At 37.8% G+C, this 17,609-nt stretch overlaps 1 protein-coding gene across 7 annotated transcripts in view; it reads right to left on the bottom strand.

Annotated features, from left to right (window-relative positions):
• Positions 1-387: 387 nt before the first annotated feature.
• The window catches only part of RBMS1 (RNA binding motif single stranded interacting protein 1), a 151,884-nt gene continuing 134,662 nt past the window's right edge, over positions 388-17,609 (bottom strand). For 6 of the 7 annotated variants that reach the window (XM_061344169.1, XM_061344173.1, XM_061344172.1 and 3 more), the window contains exons 8-14: positions 16,954-17,003; positions 16,763-16,856; positions 13,530-13,580; positions 11,327-11,437; positions 10,699-10,779; positions 9,376-9,460; positions 5,756-6,510 (exon numbers count right to left, since the gene is read on the bottom strand). In XM_061344169.1, the coding sequence (XP_061200153.1) occupies positions 9,383-9,460; positions 10,699-10,779; positions 11,327-11,437; positions 13,530-13,580; positions 16,763-16,856; positions 16,954-17,003 (465 nt within the window). In that variant the 3' untranslated portion in view covers positions 5,756-6,510; positions 9,376-9,382. Of the gene's footprint in view, positions 533-5,755; positions 6,511-9,375; positions 9,461-10,698; positions 10,780-11,326; positions 11,438-13,529; positions 13,581-16,762; positions 16,857-16,953; positions 17,004-17,609 lie in introns of those variants that run through there. The other variant, XM_061344171.1, reaches the window with a different exon arrangement.

The following is a 17,609-nucleotide window of genomic DNA, read 5'->3' as shown; positions in this document are numbered from 1 at the left end:
AATGTCCGGTAGTAAAAATACCAGGGAAAACTCCTACTGCAGATGACTACCTAGGATCAGCAGTGTACATGCAGAAATCATTTCCCAAATGTGTTTTCCCTTGGCGACATTAGCATGTTAGGCTCTAAAACAATAAAGCTGCTTAGAAAGCTGCCTGAGCAGGTTGCTGTGAACACCTGTGGTGTGCATGTGGGATGTTTTTAGGCTGCCACATACCTTCATTCTGCACGTTCTCCAAAGATCTTTCCGTCCCAGTGAAGCTGTCGAAAGAGATCAGTTTATTCAGCTGCAGGGAGACCGAGAAAGCACAGCAGAATTCAGAACACCACTGATGTTACATACTGAGTGAGGGGATACTGTTGAAAAAGGCAAGATAACTTCAAGAGTTAAAGCTTGGCCGCTGACAAGCTGTCTTTTCTTCTTGGACATGGAAAAATACTCCAGTAGTATATTTTCCTGTGATACGACTTTTTCTTTACTACAGAAATGGGCCCCACAGGTTTCTCAGATGGTTGATGCAGTTAGAGCTGTCCTGAAAAGGAAAGACTGACTCATTCCACATGCAGGCTTTTCCACACTCCCTCTGGTCACCACACTGTAAATCTTTGCTGTTCTGAAATCAGCTTGGCTTTTCTCAGCTGGAGAAGTTGCCAAACAGAATAGGTTTTGTATATCCTAACCCCTATTCTGGATAGAATTAATGGACCAAGTCTGAAAGCCAAAAGCCTCAGATTTGTTTGGGTTAATCAACGCCAGAATTTGTTGGCTAAGGAATGACACAGATGATCTTTCACAGTTGAAAGAGTATGTCACTGTTGCAAGTGTTTTGGAAGGTAATAGCATACATGTCTTAAACGCCACCAAATAACGCACTGGCTTTCACAATAAGACAGTGCTGGGCAGTACAGGACTGAGTATCTTATTCCAACGCATGTGAAAGTTGGCAAATGCTTATGGAGCAGTTGATCAAAGCAAAAGGAACAAGTGCAGTGAAGTGTGCACAGGAGGAGTAGGAGTACAAACTCATATTCTGGCACACAAAATGCATTTCTCATATGATGTTTCTGCAGAAAGGGAGGTGGCAGAGCTTTAGTCAATCATCAGGTTTGTCTGGATTGGTGCATGTACCACAGCATAAATTAAAAGCTGGGAGGAGAGGGCAGAACACCACTTTTTTCCCCATCCCCCCGAGAGAAACTGACAAAGAGTATGAGGAAAGAGCTCCTCAAAGATTCTAGCTTAATATATGCAAAGTCATTAGCAGGGCTCAGCTATCAACAGGACTTTGCTACTTTGCCACACTGCTGTTAATGCATTACTTGCACTCATCTTGCACCTGCCTAGTGCACAAAATAGGTAAGATTTTGTTCAGTACCTAAAGAAAGGATACTTTCTAATCACTAACAGCCAACAAGCAACAGAGTTGCAAAAAACATTTGTATTGGTACAGAATCATCCCACAAGAAAATGATGCTTAGAAGTATTTGTTAATAGGTAAAAAAAAAACCTATTCACAGCATGTTTGCAGGTAGGGTTCAAAACAAGCTGTGTGCAACAGAATGGAGCCAATGTTTGAACAAGCTAGCTGGCAATAAATATGAACTTTATTATATATAACAAAAGCATATTACATAAAGACATTGCCTCACTTGGAGTACTGTGTGCAGATCTGGTATCCTAAACATAAAAAGGACATGGAACTGTTGGAACAAGTCCAGAGGAGGGCCACGAGGATGACCAGGGGACTGGAGCACCTCCTGTATGAAGACAGGCTGTTCAGCCTGGAGAAGAGAAGGCTGCATGGAGACCTCATAGCAGCCTTCCAGTATCTGAAGGGGGGCTATAGGGATGCTGGGGAGGGACTCTTCATTAGGGACTGTAGTGATAGGACAAGGGGTAATGGGTTAAAACTTAAACAGGGGAAGTTTAGATTGGATATAAGGAAGAAGTTCTTTACTGTGAGGGTGGTGAGGCACTGGAATGGGTTGCCCAAGGAAGCTGTGAACGCTCCATCCCTGGCGGTGTTCAAGGCCATGTTGGACAGAGCCTTGGGTGACATGGCTTAGTGTAAGGTGTCCCTGCCCATGGTAGGGGGGTTTGGAACTAGATGATCTTAAGGTCCTTTCCAACCCTAACTATTCTATGATTCTATGATTATTGCAGATTGCCTGATAAAAATGATACAACCTTGTATCAGGTAAAGGGTACAAATCTGAAAGTGTCCATTCAATTCAAATATATTTGGAGCTACAGTAAGAGACCTAAGTTTATAATATGGCTGACTGGAAAAGCAAATAGACAGCAAAAAGCCTTTCCAACCCGCATTATTCTGAATGTACCACATACAGCTTTTGTGAGGTAGTATGCACACTTAATTAAAAAAGACTGCTTATTGATCTGAAATTCAGTTTTATGGTGAACAAGAATAATGTAACAAAACCCTTTAAAAATCTTAATTTCTCATCCATTGCATTTTATACAGGCAACACAGTGGGCCACTATTTAAATTATCATAAAATGCTTAGATTTTTTTCAGTTACAAGTCTAAATGTGTTTAATACCACACAGTGAGGGACTGGGTTGCTTGTTTTGTTGGGACTTTTTTGCTTCATTAATAGTAAGAGCCATCATTATTAAGGATGTCCTTATTGCATAAGGTAGTGTAACTTCTAAGTGAGTCCCTTTCACTAGCTCCACCGGAAAAACACGTATTTTCAGAGGGCTGGAGCACCTTTCCTACAAAGACAGGCTGAGAGAGTTGGGTTTGTTCAGCCTGGAGAATATTCCAGACCTCAGAGCAGTCTTCCAGTACCTAAAGGGGGCCTTACAAGAAATCTAGAGAGGGACTTTTTACAAGGGCATGTAGGGACAGGACAAGGGGGAATCGCTTTAAATTGGGTTAGATTTAGGTTAGGTATTAGGAAGAATTTCTTCACTGTGAGGGTGGGGAGGCACTGGAACAGGCTGCTCAGAGAAGTTGTGGCTGCCCGCCCAGCAGGGTGCCTGGCCTGGTGCAAGGTCAATGGAGCTCTTGGAATACGTCAAAACCACGTGTACAGTGTAAAGGACTGTCTCCCAGGGTGGGAGGAAGGTTCTCCAGGACAGCACAGCCTGTTGCAAATGAGCCTCCTCTTTGCCAATCCAGCACTAGTGGCAAGTCACAGGAACCCACTGGATCACCTAGCCATTGCTCTCTGCCACTGGGTGCACCTCTGAGTGCCCAAGACTAGGTCAAAGCCCCTCTCCTGGCACACTCATCGATACACAGCTATGTTGAGGACCACACAGTTGGTAAAGCATTTGGCTGAAGCAATGCAGTAGTTCGCATTTTCCTGTCTTTTTTTCCCCCCAAGCCTTACTTTAGGTAGAACAATCCTCTATCTGACATGTATCATCAGCAACAGTGATCTTGCCAAAAGGGTAATAAAAATCAGAGACCATCTTTAAAGAAATAAAGTGCTTACAGATTGCAGGTGGAAGGCAAACACTTGGGATCATTTTGAATTCCAGTACAGCATCACCTCTGCTCTCCCGAACTGGGCATGCCACCCAATGCCACTGCACGTGGGAAGGTGAAAGCACTTTCAGGCAGCAGTTCAGTGCTATGAACTACCGAAGTGACCTACATCTCCACACTTCTACAAAACTGGCCTGCTTACAACTACAGTGTGCAGGCCTGGTTACACATAACTCTCTGTGCGAGCTGACAGAGAGGGCAACAGAGTTCTCGCATTCAAACCAGGTATCTCAACATATGTTTTTCCTAAATCTCTCCCTGTCTTGTCTGAAAGAATGTGGTTTGAAAGAGTTAAGATTTGCTTTTACCACAAGGCAGGATGGAAAAACCCGGACTGTAAAGCAGAAAGCTACTCCAAGCACTTCAAAATGAACACCAAGGTTTTACCGCAACCTGTTGGGTTTTCCCCCACTAAAGGAAAGGCTGAAGGAAAAAGACGATGGGTTTTCATTTTTTTGGATCTTTTTTATTCAAAAGTTTTCAAAGAAATAAAACAGAAAAAAGCTAACAATCTAATCAAATTTACAGTTCAAAAATGTCTTTTGGCGTTTAACAACAAGTCCTAGGAAACAAAACTACAGAGTTATCTTGAACCGGACAAATAAGTTACCACTGGCAAGTTTGTGGCACTAGTAAAACAAAAATAAAAAATTAACTCTCTTGATCATATAGATATCTCTATGAAAATCTTTTTTTTTTTTTCAATCTGTACAAAAGGTCTTTCTTCATAAATTAATTTTTTATAATTTAATGGCTGTCTACTATGTGATGTTTAAGTAACTGATTATTTCTTTATGTACAGAGGTTAAATTTCCCAAATCTTACCCAGACAATGAGTATGGCACTTAGTTCAGACATTTCTGGCAGCAGCTCTTCCCTCCCTCTAACACAGCTATCATACTGCAGTTTTAATTAACGCAAAAATATCAAGTAGTGAGAGATCCAGGTTTGGAAAGTTACCAGATACAGGCAAGGTGCTGCAGGAAGTCTGGACTTTTACAAAGCAGTAATATTCCAGGGAGCATAGAACCAATAATACCACAACTTCTTAAAAAAAGAAAAAACAAAAACACATCTCTTATGACTATGTATTTCACTAGAATCTACACTTCTCAGAGCAGCAATTTACTTTTGAAACTATGAAATGTCACCGACATCTATACTCCAATACTCACACAAAATTTAAAAACTAAAAAATACTTGAAAGAAACAACTGCTTAGCCCTAGCTCCCGAGCTAGGATGATTTGGTCTGTGGAAACAGGGAGGGCCAGCAACCTGTCCCAATACAAAAGGAAATAAACTTTGAGGTAGATAACTGATCATATACAGCTGACCAGAGAAGTACACAGTTTTGGAAGACAACTTAATTTATCATTCGATTTAAAACATATGCAATTGTAATAAAGAGCTTTAGTAGCAGTGAATTATCTAATATGTGAAGTACAAATAACTGTGTATTTATGAATCAGGAATTTCATAGTTTCAAAATTGGTTTTCTTTACACTTAACACTTGTAGTGATGATGTAAAGTGTGGCACTGCTTGGATCCAAGTCTTCCTTCATGCTTTTGTGTCCATACGTCAATTAAAATTATAAAACCTAAATGCAAATGTACAAAAAAGGCACATTCTCCTAACCGCAAACTGGTCCGGCAAAAATAAAGAGTACAGAAGACGTAATGCTGAGACAAATCAGAATTATTGGTTACTGGCTCTTTGTTCTTTGGTAAAGTTACCTTTTAAAAGTGCCAAGTCTTTTTATTTTTATTTACCTACTATAGAGAGCTAGTACCCAATCAATTATGCTTCTACTTACATCTCAGCGTATGTTTGAAAACAAGTCCTTTAGCTTTTGCCATTTTGCTGTAATAGCAACTTTTCTGTTTGCTAAGTCTCAGCACAATCCTCATCCTAAAGCACTATCATTAGTATAAAGGAAGGACAAAAACATTCGGTGATATCTCCACCCCAAACTCCCTACTCTACCTATGCTAAAACTAGAACATCAAGTTAGTTTCTGAAAAAAGGCAAAAAAAGATTTTACATTGCATCATACAGCAGAGTTCCTAAATCATTCAAACTACCAGAGGGAACTATTGGCATATGGCCTTACAAACAATTTATCCTATTAAAATTTCCCCAGTCAGAAAATGTGTTTCACACAAAACATTTTTTTCCCTCTTGCATTTCACTACCTTACATATTATGTGAAAAATCATTAAAAACACTTACTACACATTAAAAAAGCCAAATTTTCAGCAATTTTTATTGACTACCTTTAAAAGCCCTATGCTGCTGTTTTACAAGGCATAATAGACCAGCTCATTTGGTCAAAGCATTCTACACCATTAGTTTGGACTACTTACTGAAACAGCTACAGCATTGAAAGATTTAAGGCAAATTGGAATTTATAGAAAAGGATAAGACACTTCACACTACATTAAAAGAAAAACAGAAAGCTAAAAGACCAGACACTATAATTGCAACACTGCACTAAAGCAACACTCACACACTGCAAGCACAGAACATCGTCTTAGATGTTTTACTATTTTAAACTTCAGAAAACCCATTTCATACAATTACAAAAAAAAAAAAAAGGAAAATAAAAAAAAAAAGGAAATTAAAAAAAAAGAAAACAACAAAATAAAAAGAAACCAAAACACAAATTCTGTCATGCACATGAATAAGTCTTCGTGGTCATCTGTGCATACCCAGAAATTCAACTTTTTTTTTTTTGCGTCATAACACTTGATAAAAATTTTTTTTTACTAAAATAAACCTGTTCATGGGAACAGCTACTAGATGAATTTAAGGTTTTTCTTATGCACCTTATAGAACTTATAGCAAAAATAGTTTTAGTTGATTTCATTATAAATAACATTTTCAAGAACCTGTGCAAAACTGTCAATAATTCCTAAAGCACAATTGATCAGTAAAATCCATGATTGTTTCAGCCTTTGCACCCTTCTCCAGGCCAGGTCAACACTGGACATCTGTAACACAGAAAGGTCAGAGCTAGAGCAGAGTTACAATTGCACCCCTTTTTTTCTTATGTAGCTGTTGACAAAACTAAAATATTTCCTATTTTAGAGAGCTGTGAGAAGAGTAAGCGAATCCAAGTATAAATTTGAGAAGTTAACACAGGTGGCAATACAGGTGCTTGGCCCTTCCCAGGATAAGGGATATCTCTGCCAGGATACAGCCTGTATTGTATTTTCCCCCCTCTTATCTCCAATACCTGTTCAGCATGCGGAGTTCCCACTGGGGAACCCTGAGACTGCATTCAAAGCTATTCCCTTCTTTGTTGTTTTGTTATTGTTGTTTCCTTTTAATTGACCAAAAGTGCTTGAGTGCGTGAGCTTACTCCCGTGGCATCTCCAAGGCTTTTGATGTCTGGAAAAAGAACACAACTTTCTTTTGGCGAAGCCTCAGGGAGGCTATGTACAACAGCTTATGCAGAGACAGCTACTGTGCCTCCATCACTGCTAATACTTAACAGCAACTCAGGGCTTATTAAACTTGAAGGAAGACTTCTCAATTTACTGCACTGGCTTATATTGCCATATGGATTAAAAAAAAAATAATACATGGCTAATGAAAAAAAGTTTAGTCAATTGTTGAATTTCTCCACCCAAAACAAAGTCTGCTATTTTAAGGCTTGTACATTTACAGGTGTATATATAATTATAACATGTTTTTCCTCTCAAGTCCCTTTGACTATTTTCACATGGCAACTTTCTGAAAAGAAGCTATAAAGTGATTAAATGTAGCTGACAAAGGAAAGACACTATATATCTTTGATTGACTGCATCCACTTGTGCCAATATGCTAGATGTCACTTACTCCTTATTTATGGCAATATGCATATTGACTTTTAATAGGACATTCCCTAAAGTGCTGCATGTACATTTAGACTGAAGTTTCAGTTTGAAAACAGTGACAAAGCCACAACAATTTAAGAGACTGCAGTGTATTTAGGGCAAGAAATAACTCTCAATTCCCTCCCCTTCACCTGTCCAAAAACCGACAAGTACCAACATGTTCCAGGGACAGAAATACCAAATGCCATACTCTGAGGCTGAAATTAGCTGAGTAATATTAACCTTCCCCACGTGCTCACTGCCATAGCCACTGCTGACATAGATTCCCCTGGCTTTCACTGCATATAAATACAGATAAAAGTACTTCTCTTAAGAATAAAATATATGGAGGATTGATTTACAGCAAACGAACAGGACTGCTCACAGAGCTTGGTATTCTACATGGTTGTAATTATAAAATGTGTCTCAGATGGGAACACACCTCATCCTTTCAGGAGACTGTTGCCTGGTCCCAGTCTATGGGAAAGACACTGACAGACTGGGAGAGAGAGGCAGGATGGGGAGATGACATGCAGGATTACACTTCATCATCTACCACAGATCTCTACTGGTAAGGAGGTTTTACATGCCCACAGGGAAGACTTAAGGCAAAACAAATAATTCATTGAAAAGCAGCTAACACCAGCCAACAGCCTTGGCATGGGAAACGTGCAGGAGCCATGATTTTAACACCAGGCGATGGATAAGGGGAAGAGTCTGTGGCTTTGTTTTCTCCCTGCCCTGGAAGCAAATCAAGGATATGGGCTTTCTCTAGATACCAGCATTTGGCTTGACTACAATAATAAACACAGGTCATGTGTTGCACTGTGCAGACTGGTGCCTTCTGTTGAATGTGCAAAGTTTTCTCATTGGTTTGTTTCTATCTTTACGTTCTCGAACATGTAAAAAGTTGCTCTGCCAAAAATGGGAATGAGAGTATTGTTGTCAAACAGCACATCTGACCTGCAAAATCCAAGGTAATGCCAAAACGTGTGTATTGTTAGATCTATGTATTTTAGGGGGAATATCACACAATTGGAAATTCTTCACACATAACTGATTATCATATTTTAGTATCTAATAAATGCTGTGAAAGCTGCAGAAACCTGTTCTTAACAGCATCTGGAACATTACTGCAACAGAATAGAATTTTTCACTATGAGATCTTCGAAATTTGATTAAAATGATTTTGTATTCAAGCTGCCTGGTTTACAAAGCACTTTTAAAAGATGAGTTAAGAAAGAATTAAATCCCAGAATTTCAAAATATGAAGGATGCAGAAGGGAAGAGTTAGTGCAAATATTTTCACACGCTGGCAATCTACAGAAAGCAAAGATTTTGCATTGAAGGAGGCTCATGTGAAGTTAATTATTGGTTAGTAAAGGCCATGCAAAACTGGAGCAGGAAAGTGAAACTCTGGAGTTGGAGACAAACAAGGATGTGTTTTGACAAACAACTGTCAAAATTTTGGATCAAACTGCTTTTTGCTAGGGTAAAGGATGAACAGGGAAGTCCGCAGGAGAAAAGGTCAAGCAAGGATGTCTACCAGCTTAACTCCATGCCTGTGGTCTGTTAAGTCAGTTGCAATGCTGCTTCCAAATCTTACCATGTACCACAGAACTAGTGGATATTTTATGTGCAAATACAGTTCCCTTTCTCATCGTGATTCTCATAGTTTTGCACTAATTCATTGTTATTCTTGTATATAGCACACTGCCAAGATGAACAAATTAAAATCCAACATAATCCAGTTATGCTATAGAAAATTATTAAAACTCTATTACTCATAATTCATTAACTGACTTCTAGAACCTGTGCTTTCCTTCCTGGCTTCTAACTTTGGCCAAGTTCAAATTAACCTCACTGCCTGTCCTCAGAGTTATCGATGTTATTTATATGACATTAAAGAAAGAATTAAAATTCAATACAGAGCACTGCAGGTTATGAAATAAAGTATCTCTGAATTCACATCTTTCATGTGACAGGATGAACCCCTACCTCACAGTTACTTATTTTGCTGATACGTATATGGAGAATGGTCACTGGACGTCTCTACTGTAACTTGTTGCTGACCACTGGCTTCCTGCAAATAAAAAGGAAGACAAGACATGAGACAAAAAATCAGGCAGCATTAGCTGCAATCTGTATTTTGATGTGACTCATGCAATTAGCAGTCTTCAAATCTAAAGTCTAGTTTTTCTCAAGTGGGGTATTCCAAACTGGAGATGTTAATTTTGCACTAATTTACATTTCAACAAACAAAGAAATAAAATGATCAAGCAAATGTTGTGTTACCCCAGCTGCCTTGATAACTAAAATAAACCACAAACCTTTAATATTATAAAAATAAATACACAGAGCAAATAACTACTAGTACATTTTCTACCTGAAAATGTTAAAGATCATTCTGCCCCTCTCCTTCTGAGGGTCAGCGAGAAGAATATCTACTTACCACATGTACAAACACTATTGCTTTAAGTACTGTAGTGTGACTGGCACTAGGCAACACAAAGAACTGTAGCCGGGACTTTGCACACAGACCCCCAAGAAACCAGGGAATTAATTCAGCTGATAACGCTCTGGCAGACAGTGCTACCAGCTATTATCAAAAACCCTTATCTGCATGTGGGTAGATGAATAAACTGAACCAAACAATTTCTAGAGTTTCTGGGCAAACAGACTGAAATAAAATGTTTTGCCTTACAGGCTCTGGAAGAGACTATCTAGCACTCATTGTGAATACAAGAGCTGCAGTATACCAGCTCCTCTGTTAACGAAGTGCTGACCTATGAAATGGTGTAAGATATAGTAGACAAACTATTGTGTACCATTTACTTATGCTTTTCAACTGGACTTGCAGAGGAGTTTTTTAGGCAAATAGCCTAATAAACAAGTATCCTGAGATGCCAGGGTAAAAATCAGGATTCTTTGCTAAAAGTTATAATCATGGTCTGTTAGCAGAGAAGTCTGCTCACAGGAAAACTAAATGAAAGAAACAAAACTACAACATACCCTAACGTTTTCCTATTGGAAGTTAGGCTTCAAAACCCATAAAGCTCATCTCAGTTATGCTCATATGGAATACTGCTTCAAGTACTGTACTGCTACAAGTACAGGTCATTCTTTGTTATGCTACTATTTATATTAGTAAATAATAATGGTATTTTATAACTTTAATATACAGTGTATTCACAGTGCACTCACAGTTACAATGTTAGGCTTTAAAAATCAAGTTTTCTAGGAATAAAACAAAACAAAACCCCCCAAACCTAATATCTTATTCATGTCTCCCATCTCTGGTCTTTTATAAAATATACTGACCTCAACAGGAACTGCTGCTGTCTGGACATGTGTATATTGGGGTATGTAGGCTCCTTGCATAGCTGTTGTGGCTGGCATGTACTAAAAAGACAGGGAGTCCATTAAGTTGAGTTCAAGCTCAATGTAAATTTAAGAGTACTCAAAATATCTATCATGATATTGTTTAACAGATATTAACTGTTTCCCTAAAGTAATATACATGAGAAAAAGACTTTTGTGTTTGACATCAACAGGCTTTTCAGAAACCTGTTTCGAGAAAACTCAAATTTAGACTGCAAATACGGTGTGAAGGACTTTTCTTTCTCTGTTAATCCAAATCATCATCATTTCTCCTGAAGAGTAAAACAACTATTTTTCCCTTTCCAATACAACTTTGGATCTGTCCCCTAAGTTCCTTTCATTTGGTTTGATCTATTTTCATTTATTAATTTCCAATTTCTGATCATGTAATAGACTGACAAAAAAGAGCTGAATAAGATTTAAAAATGGAAGCAGCTATTAATATTTTACTGGATAAAAGACTGAAGGACTACTTTTCCCTTGTATGCAGGCTGAACATGCATACTGTGATCTACATGCAGTATTTTCTACTTGTGTAAGTTCTAGTTCGTATTCAATTGCTACATACTGTTCCAGTACTGCCTAATGAAAGATGACTCATCTGCTGTGTCAGAGGGCTTATCATCGATGCAGGCTGTAGTGACATGGTGTGGTCCATGGAGGGAGTCAGTACAGCACCCTATTAAAAAACAGAGAAAGAAGGAAATGGTTGTGGCAACACCTGGATTTTAATTACATTTTGCATTTGAAAGTCTAAGTCCTTCCGATGTGACATACCACAAGAACTCTCCGTAGACCGAGACACTGACTCAGGGAGTAGGTCTGGGGCATTCTGAATATTCTACTTCAGCAGATGTGTTTTGTACAGTTTGGGAATGGGTTAACAACTACATTGACTTCCCATTGAACACACAACTTAAGTACAATGCGCTTGAGACACATGCTAAAAACACTTTGTAAAACATGAGTTTAACCAGATGCTAACTTTACAGCAAAAATCTACACGTGCTGCCACAGATTCACTCAGGTTAAGCTTTGCAATTTCAGGCTTTAGGAAGAAATTCTCATCCTTAAGAATGAAGGCTTTGGAAGAACATTTGTATTACGAAAATTCTACCTGTCAAATGTGAAGTTCACATACAAGACAGCTGCCCACTTAATGGCTGGATTCAGTAGAACACACATTCTGGAAGAGCAGGTTATCAACACTGACTCTCTGTCTAAATACTAGCTGCTGTGATGATCTCTATCACTCCTATACCATTTCGTTAACTTCATCAAAAGTATATGTAGAATTTTAAACACTTGAGATTGCTAAATATGGAGGTTTCCAGAGTTATCTGAAATGGAGGATTATCAACAAATTTCATTTTATGAACCATGCTCTACAAAAAGATATTTCCAAATACTTTGTATGACTTATGCTTGCAGAAGTGTTGATTAAACTGATGGAGGCTCAAAACTAACAGAAATAACTGCAGTGCACTGAAAGCCAGCACTCCGATTCAATAACTAATCCTTGAAAACAACCAAAAAGAAAAAAAGAAGAAGAAAAAACCACCCGTACAGAGTATAGTTGGAAAAACAACCATGTGATCAGTGTAGATTAAATGAGTCACAGGCACATCAAACACTAAAAGAATTTCCTGTCTGTAGACTGCAGGCTTCTCTGCAAAGCAAACGAGCAAGACAGCACCAGTCTTTGCACAGGCCAAAACTGAACTTAAGTCAGGAATCTAAATCTTCCTTTTCAACTGTGAAATCCCATTTTGTATACCTGTGAAACTAATGCACCTTACAGCATTATAATTTATCAACTCATGTATTTCACAGCATGGTGTGCAAGATTTTGTTTTTAAGAAAATCTGTGTTGACAAAAAAGTTAAAACCTGTTGTGTGCATGTGTGTTTAGCATCAAAAACCACAAATACAACAATTAAGCTTGCGAGAGGGTGTTCTGGTTAAGTATCACCTTCTCTGCATGCATGAGAAGAAAATGTTCTGCCAAGAAGATTTACATTCTATAATCTGTATGGAGAGGTTAATTAAAGTCAAGACAATATCCTTTCTATATCTGGAAACAGACTTGTTTGCTAACTACAGGAGGGCATATATTAAAGCTCCTGTTATTATTTGTAATACTCATCTCAAGAAACCCACTAAGTCTCAGATATTATGGTACTTAATTGGCAAATGACATAGATAAGAAGCAAAATATCATCAGGGAGTATAGATTAGAATGCCTGACAGTCTGGTACAGATGCCACAGCCAAAAGTGTAGGGAGACTAGCATTACTCATGAGTGGTGAAGCCAGAACCAGCTATGCAGGTTTTCTTAAGTGGGTGCCCATAATGTCATCTATATCACTACATCCATCTGTCTTTCACAAATCATCCACTCTGAACCTACTCCAGACCCATTTTAAAACCTTGGGTCTTCAATTCCAGCTCCTGATAGGTAAACAGTATGTAAAACAATGGTACTTGCAAAGTGCTTTTCATTTAATAAAAAAAAGTTTCCTCAGGATGCTGACTTGGTAACTCTGATTGTTCTCATCACTTTGATACCGTGAAGGAAGCTTTCTTTTTTTCCTAACGAAGCCCCAGTTCAGGTTACTATCATTGTTTCTCTTTTTATTTGAATCCATTATTTAGTCATGATGTAATTGTCTGGAAGTAATTGAGTGGGAATTGATCTATTTCCTGTTGTTTAAAGTATGCAAAGTGTTTATACAAACAGTAAACAGCAATGAAGAAGCATAGAGACTTACTGGGTGCTGCATTATATATGGTTGAGGCTGCATCCAAGAAGGACTCTGAACCTAGAACAAAAGCAGTATTTTTCATTTTAGTCATTCTTTTCCTGAATACTCCAACTGAGACACAGTAGTAATTTAACAAATAATGTTAACAAGCCCCCTCCCTTATTTATTCACTTCTTAATGCAGTCACTCTGTGGAGCAACAATGATATCTACGAAAACTGTATTTATTGTACCTGTACATCAGAAACAAGATTTGGAGACAATATACCACATGCACCTGTCAGAACACTACACTGTTGTAAGTGCAGGTCTCAAAAACTTTACCAAGTACACTGAAAGGGTTCAGACAGATCCATGAGAAAATTGTGATGTGTTAAAAAAGGACCGACTTTGAAATTCCTTTGAGGAAAAGTAGCTGGGACCTCAGAAGTTACAGAATTATTTGCTTTCTAATAAACTACTGGATTTTCAAAGGAGAAAAAGAAAACAGGAATTCTGCTGGACTCTTATTCCAGGAACAAGGAGAAGATTTAGGAGATTCATTCTCCAAAAACATTGCAGTATGAAGAGGAAGAGGAGAAGGTTCTGATGAGCTTCCCCGCTCTTGAAGCTAGCATGTTTTCTCTCCACAATCACTGACTTCCCAAATCCTTAAATTGGGATAGCATGCCTAACTTTGCATGAAAATGTAAAGTAAACAGATTAAAAGGTAAACTAATAGGTTTCATGGTTATCTTAGTTTTAAAAAACCCCAAACCCAGCTGATTGCAATAGCTCTTTGAAAAAGTGTGCTCCAAGAAATATTTAGAAGTAGGTATTAGAATGTTTCCTCCCCATCTCCTGCAGGTGTGTAGGATAAGGCAGGATCCTGACCTGTACTACACATGCAGACCTAACTCACCACTATTGCCAGGCATTCAAAGCCCCTTAAAAGCCTCTACCATCATTCTCAGAGTTCTGGGACAAGACAGGTAGACAGTCTTGAAAAAAATCCAGGTGAGGTATTTTCTGCAAGAAGTAAGTATTTCTTCCCTCCTTTTGCTACTGACTTTCAAATCTGAGTAATATTTTTACTTTTTCAAACAGAAGAAGAGCAAACAGGAGTTCGAAAATGGAAAACACCTGAACCCTCCCTTTCCTCAGGCAAGAGCTTAATGGCAAAAATACTGGTACAGCCTGACTAAAGCTTTGGCTGATCTACTCATACTATGATAGTACCTGGCTTACTACTGTCATTTGGGTATACAGGAGTTGCAGAAACAAACAATGGCCAAATCTTTATTAAATTTGTTTACCTTTAATAAGAATAAATCTAGGAACAGGTTATACCATGCCTCAAAGAAAAAAAATAATAAATCATGCTCTTATGATACGTTCTATTCTGTAGACGACAGAACGGTGCAGGTTTCAGTGAGAAGGGTTCAGTAACGAAGAAGTGACTAATGCTCAAATTGTGAAACTCTTCTGGCCAAGAACCTCCTCCCTCCCCAGTACAGAATACTTCAGTTAATTCTCAATTCCTTTTACTGTGGCACTTCAAGCATAATGTTAATAACGCCATCTACAATAATTCAAGCTCCATGACATGTCTGTTTAAATAATGCTAACAACATTCCTGCAAACATACAGTATTGTGGTCTGCCTATCTCATAAACCCAGGAAAGTGAGACTATATTCCTAAATTACGTTTCCAAGCCAACTTCCAGCTTTTACTTGGATTATGAATATTTGAGAATCTTATATTGAGAAACAATTTATATTTTAATAAAGAATAGCAGATAATTCTACTGGAATATTTTTTTCTGGGTAAGAACTTGCTGCAATTTTTGAGGTATTGCTGTACAAAGCAGAATGATTCAATATACTGAAAAATACAGTCCTGGCACTGTCTGCCAAGAGCAAATATTGTGTTGCGTAAGTCACCTCAGAAATTAATATAAAGTTAATTCAGCTGCCCTTTACCCCAGAGTACACTGTTTTCATTCCTACCTAACACTCTGCTCATGCAAGAAGGCGCTAAACCTCCAGACTAATTAATATTAGACAATTCTTCCTCTTCTCAGCTGGAATGGAATGGAAATACCTGCAAGGCAACACTGGCCAAATGGCCCACAGTGCCTCTGTTAGCCTTCTACATTAATTTTCGCCTAAACCTAGAAAACTTAGCACATCTCTCTCACTAAAACACAAACAGCCTCTTCTCCTTCCCCTGACATAGAGAGGTAAGAATTTTCTACATTTAATCAGTTTTGGTGATTTATCACCTGATTCACTGATTTTTACTTCCTCTATGTGTTAAATTGTAAAATGCCAAAAAAGCTGATTACTGAGATTACACTGGAATAACCGTCATACAGAACATGTGTCTGCAATTGCCATACAAGTTGCATTAAACATAAGTTATTTGTAAACTGAAATGTATGATGTCTTAAAACGAGCATTCTTAGGACCTGTATCCAACCGTTGCATATAATTTCCCAGTATGCTGAACTGTTTGTCAATATCCCCTAATAGGGACTCAAGATGCCATCTATCAAAATACCTTTCCAGGAAGCTTTGGACCGATACCCAGGAACAAGAAATGTGCATGGTTCATGTTTCAAATTATTGTTCAAAATAAAGTAACTTTTGGGTTAGAAATACTGTTCTACGCTATTAAATGCTTTAGTCCTGGTATAAAATCACTTAATTTGAATGCTAATGTGATTTGTGCTCTGAACTCTTTTTCAGATTTCCTTCTCTACTGTCTAGCAAGTTTCTGCACTCTTTACTCATTACAACCACGTAATACATTATTGTTGGGCCTTCTTTTGCACTGACAAAAACCTGGAGAAAAGTTCAAAAAGCATGGAGAAATATCTCTGAAAGAGAATTTAACTAAATCAAGAAGGTTTTAAGTAAAGAATAATTACTTTAAAGATGGGTTACTGACATTAAAAGAACTTGACCAAGAAAAAAAGAAAAATCGTACATGAAAAGCAGAAGTGGCTACAAATATCTTGGCTATCAGCACGAGTCAGTGACTTTGTTTTGCAAAACACCATGTATCTCATTCTATTGCTGTGCTTCCTGAAACAAACACATGGTTTTTAAGGCAATTTTTTTCATGCTGTTCGGCATAAAGAACCCCCTTCATCAAAATGAAGCATTATTGGAGAACTCATGAAACCAGATGTAGCAACTGATAAATAAACAGAAGCTCCAATGAACCATTTCAGCTACTAAGTTCCAAATACAAACCTGGTATGTGGAAACCGGAGAAGCGATATATGGCGTAATAGATGTCTGAGTGATCATTCTGTTTGCTGTAATACTGTAGGGTGATGGATAAAATCTAGAAAATTAAGAAATATTAATTAAATGCCAGCTCTGTGCATCTTTCATAATGCAGTCTTCTTTTTTTTTCTTAAGTGTACCAGTATTTAACATACCCATTTTGTAAAGCAGCTGTGGTTGGATCATATGTGAGTGTCATTCCAGCCTTTAATAAAGAAAAGGAAAAAAAAGTGGAAAAAAAGAGTTGACAAAATTAATTTTTATTGTAAATTTCTCTTACTCTTTCTTTAGTTGTACTTTTTAATTGAAAATTTGTATTGAAATAGTTTATTACTATAAGTTAGGGAAAGGTCAACAGACAAAAGTAATTATACAGTGAAGATAGTCAGCAATATTGGCTATGAATACAAGTTTCCAAGTTCCCAGCATGAGGAACAAAATGCAATCTATGAAATACCTGGCTAGTAGAAAATGTGTGCATTTGAGAGGCAGGGCATGAAGATGATTATGTGAGGGTGTTGCCTACAATGCATTAACTAGAAGAATGAATGGGGAGTGCTGTTTTTCAGAAGACACATTTGAATTTTTCTGTCTCATATAAATGAGGTGTCTAGGCTTGCTAACCGCAGTAAGCCTATGAAACTATTATCTTGAACATTAAAGATGCAAAGAGTTGTGATTAAAAAAACAATTACTGCTGGACTGCACTGGTACACTATTTTAATCTTATGAAAGTGATGTACATTTCAATGATGCATAAATCAAAGGACTGTTTTCCACATGTAAATAAAGTTATGTCTCAGGTAGTTTT

Source organism: Neopsephotus bourkii, unplaced genomic scaffold, assembly GCF_033783945.1.
Source record: "Neopsephotus bourkii isolate Nb327-2 ecotype Australia unplaced genomic scaffold, CSIRO-AGI_Nbou_v1 NB_196, whole genome shotgun sequence".
In the NCBI taxonomy this organism is placed as follows: Eukaryota; Metazoa; Chordata; class Aves; order Psittaciformes; family Psittacidae; genus Neopsephotus; species Neopsephotus bourkii.
Note: the sequence above shows the minus strand (reverse complement) of the source record. Positions and strands in the feature narration are given on the sequence as shown.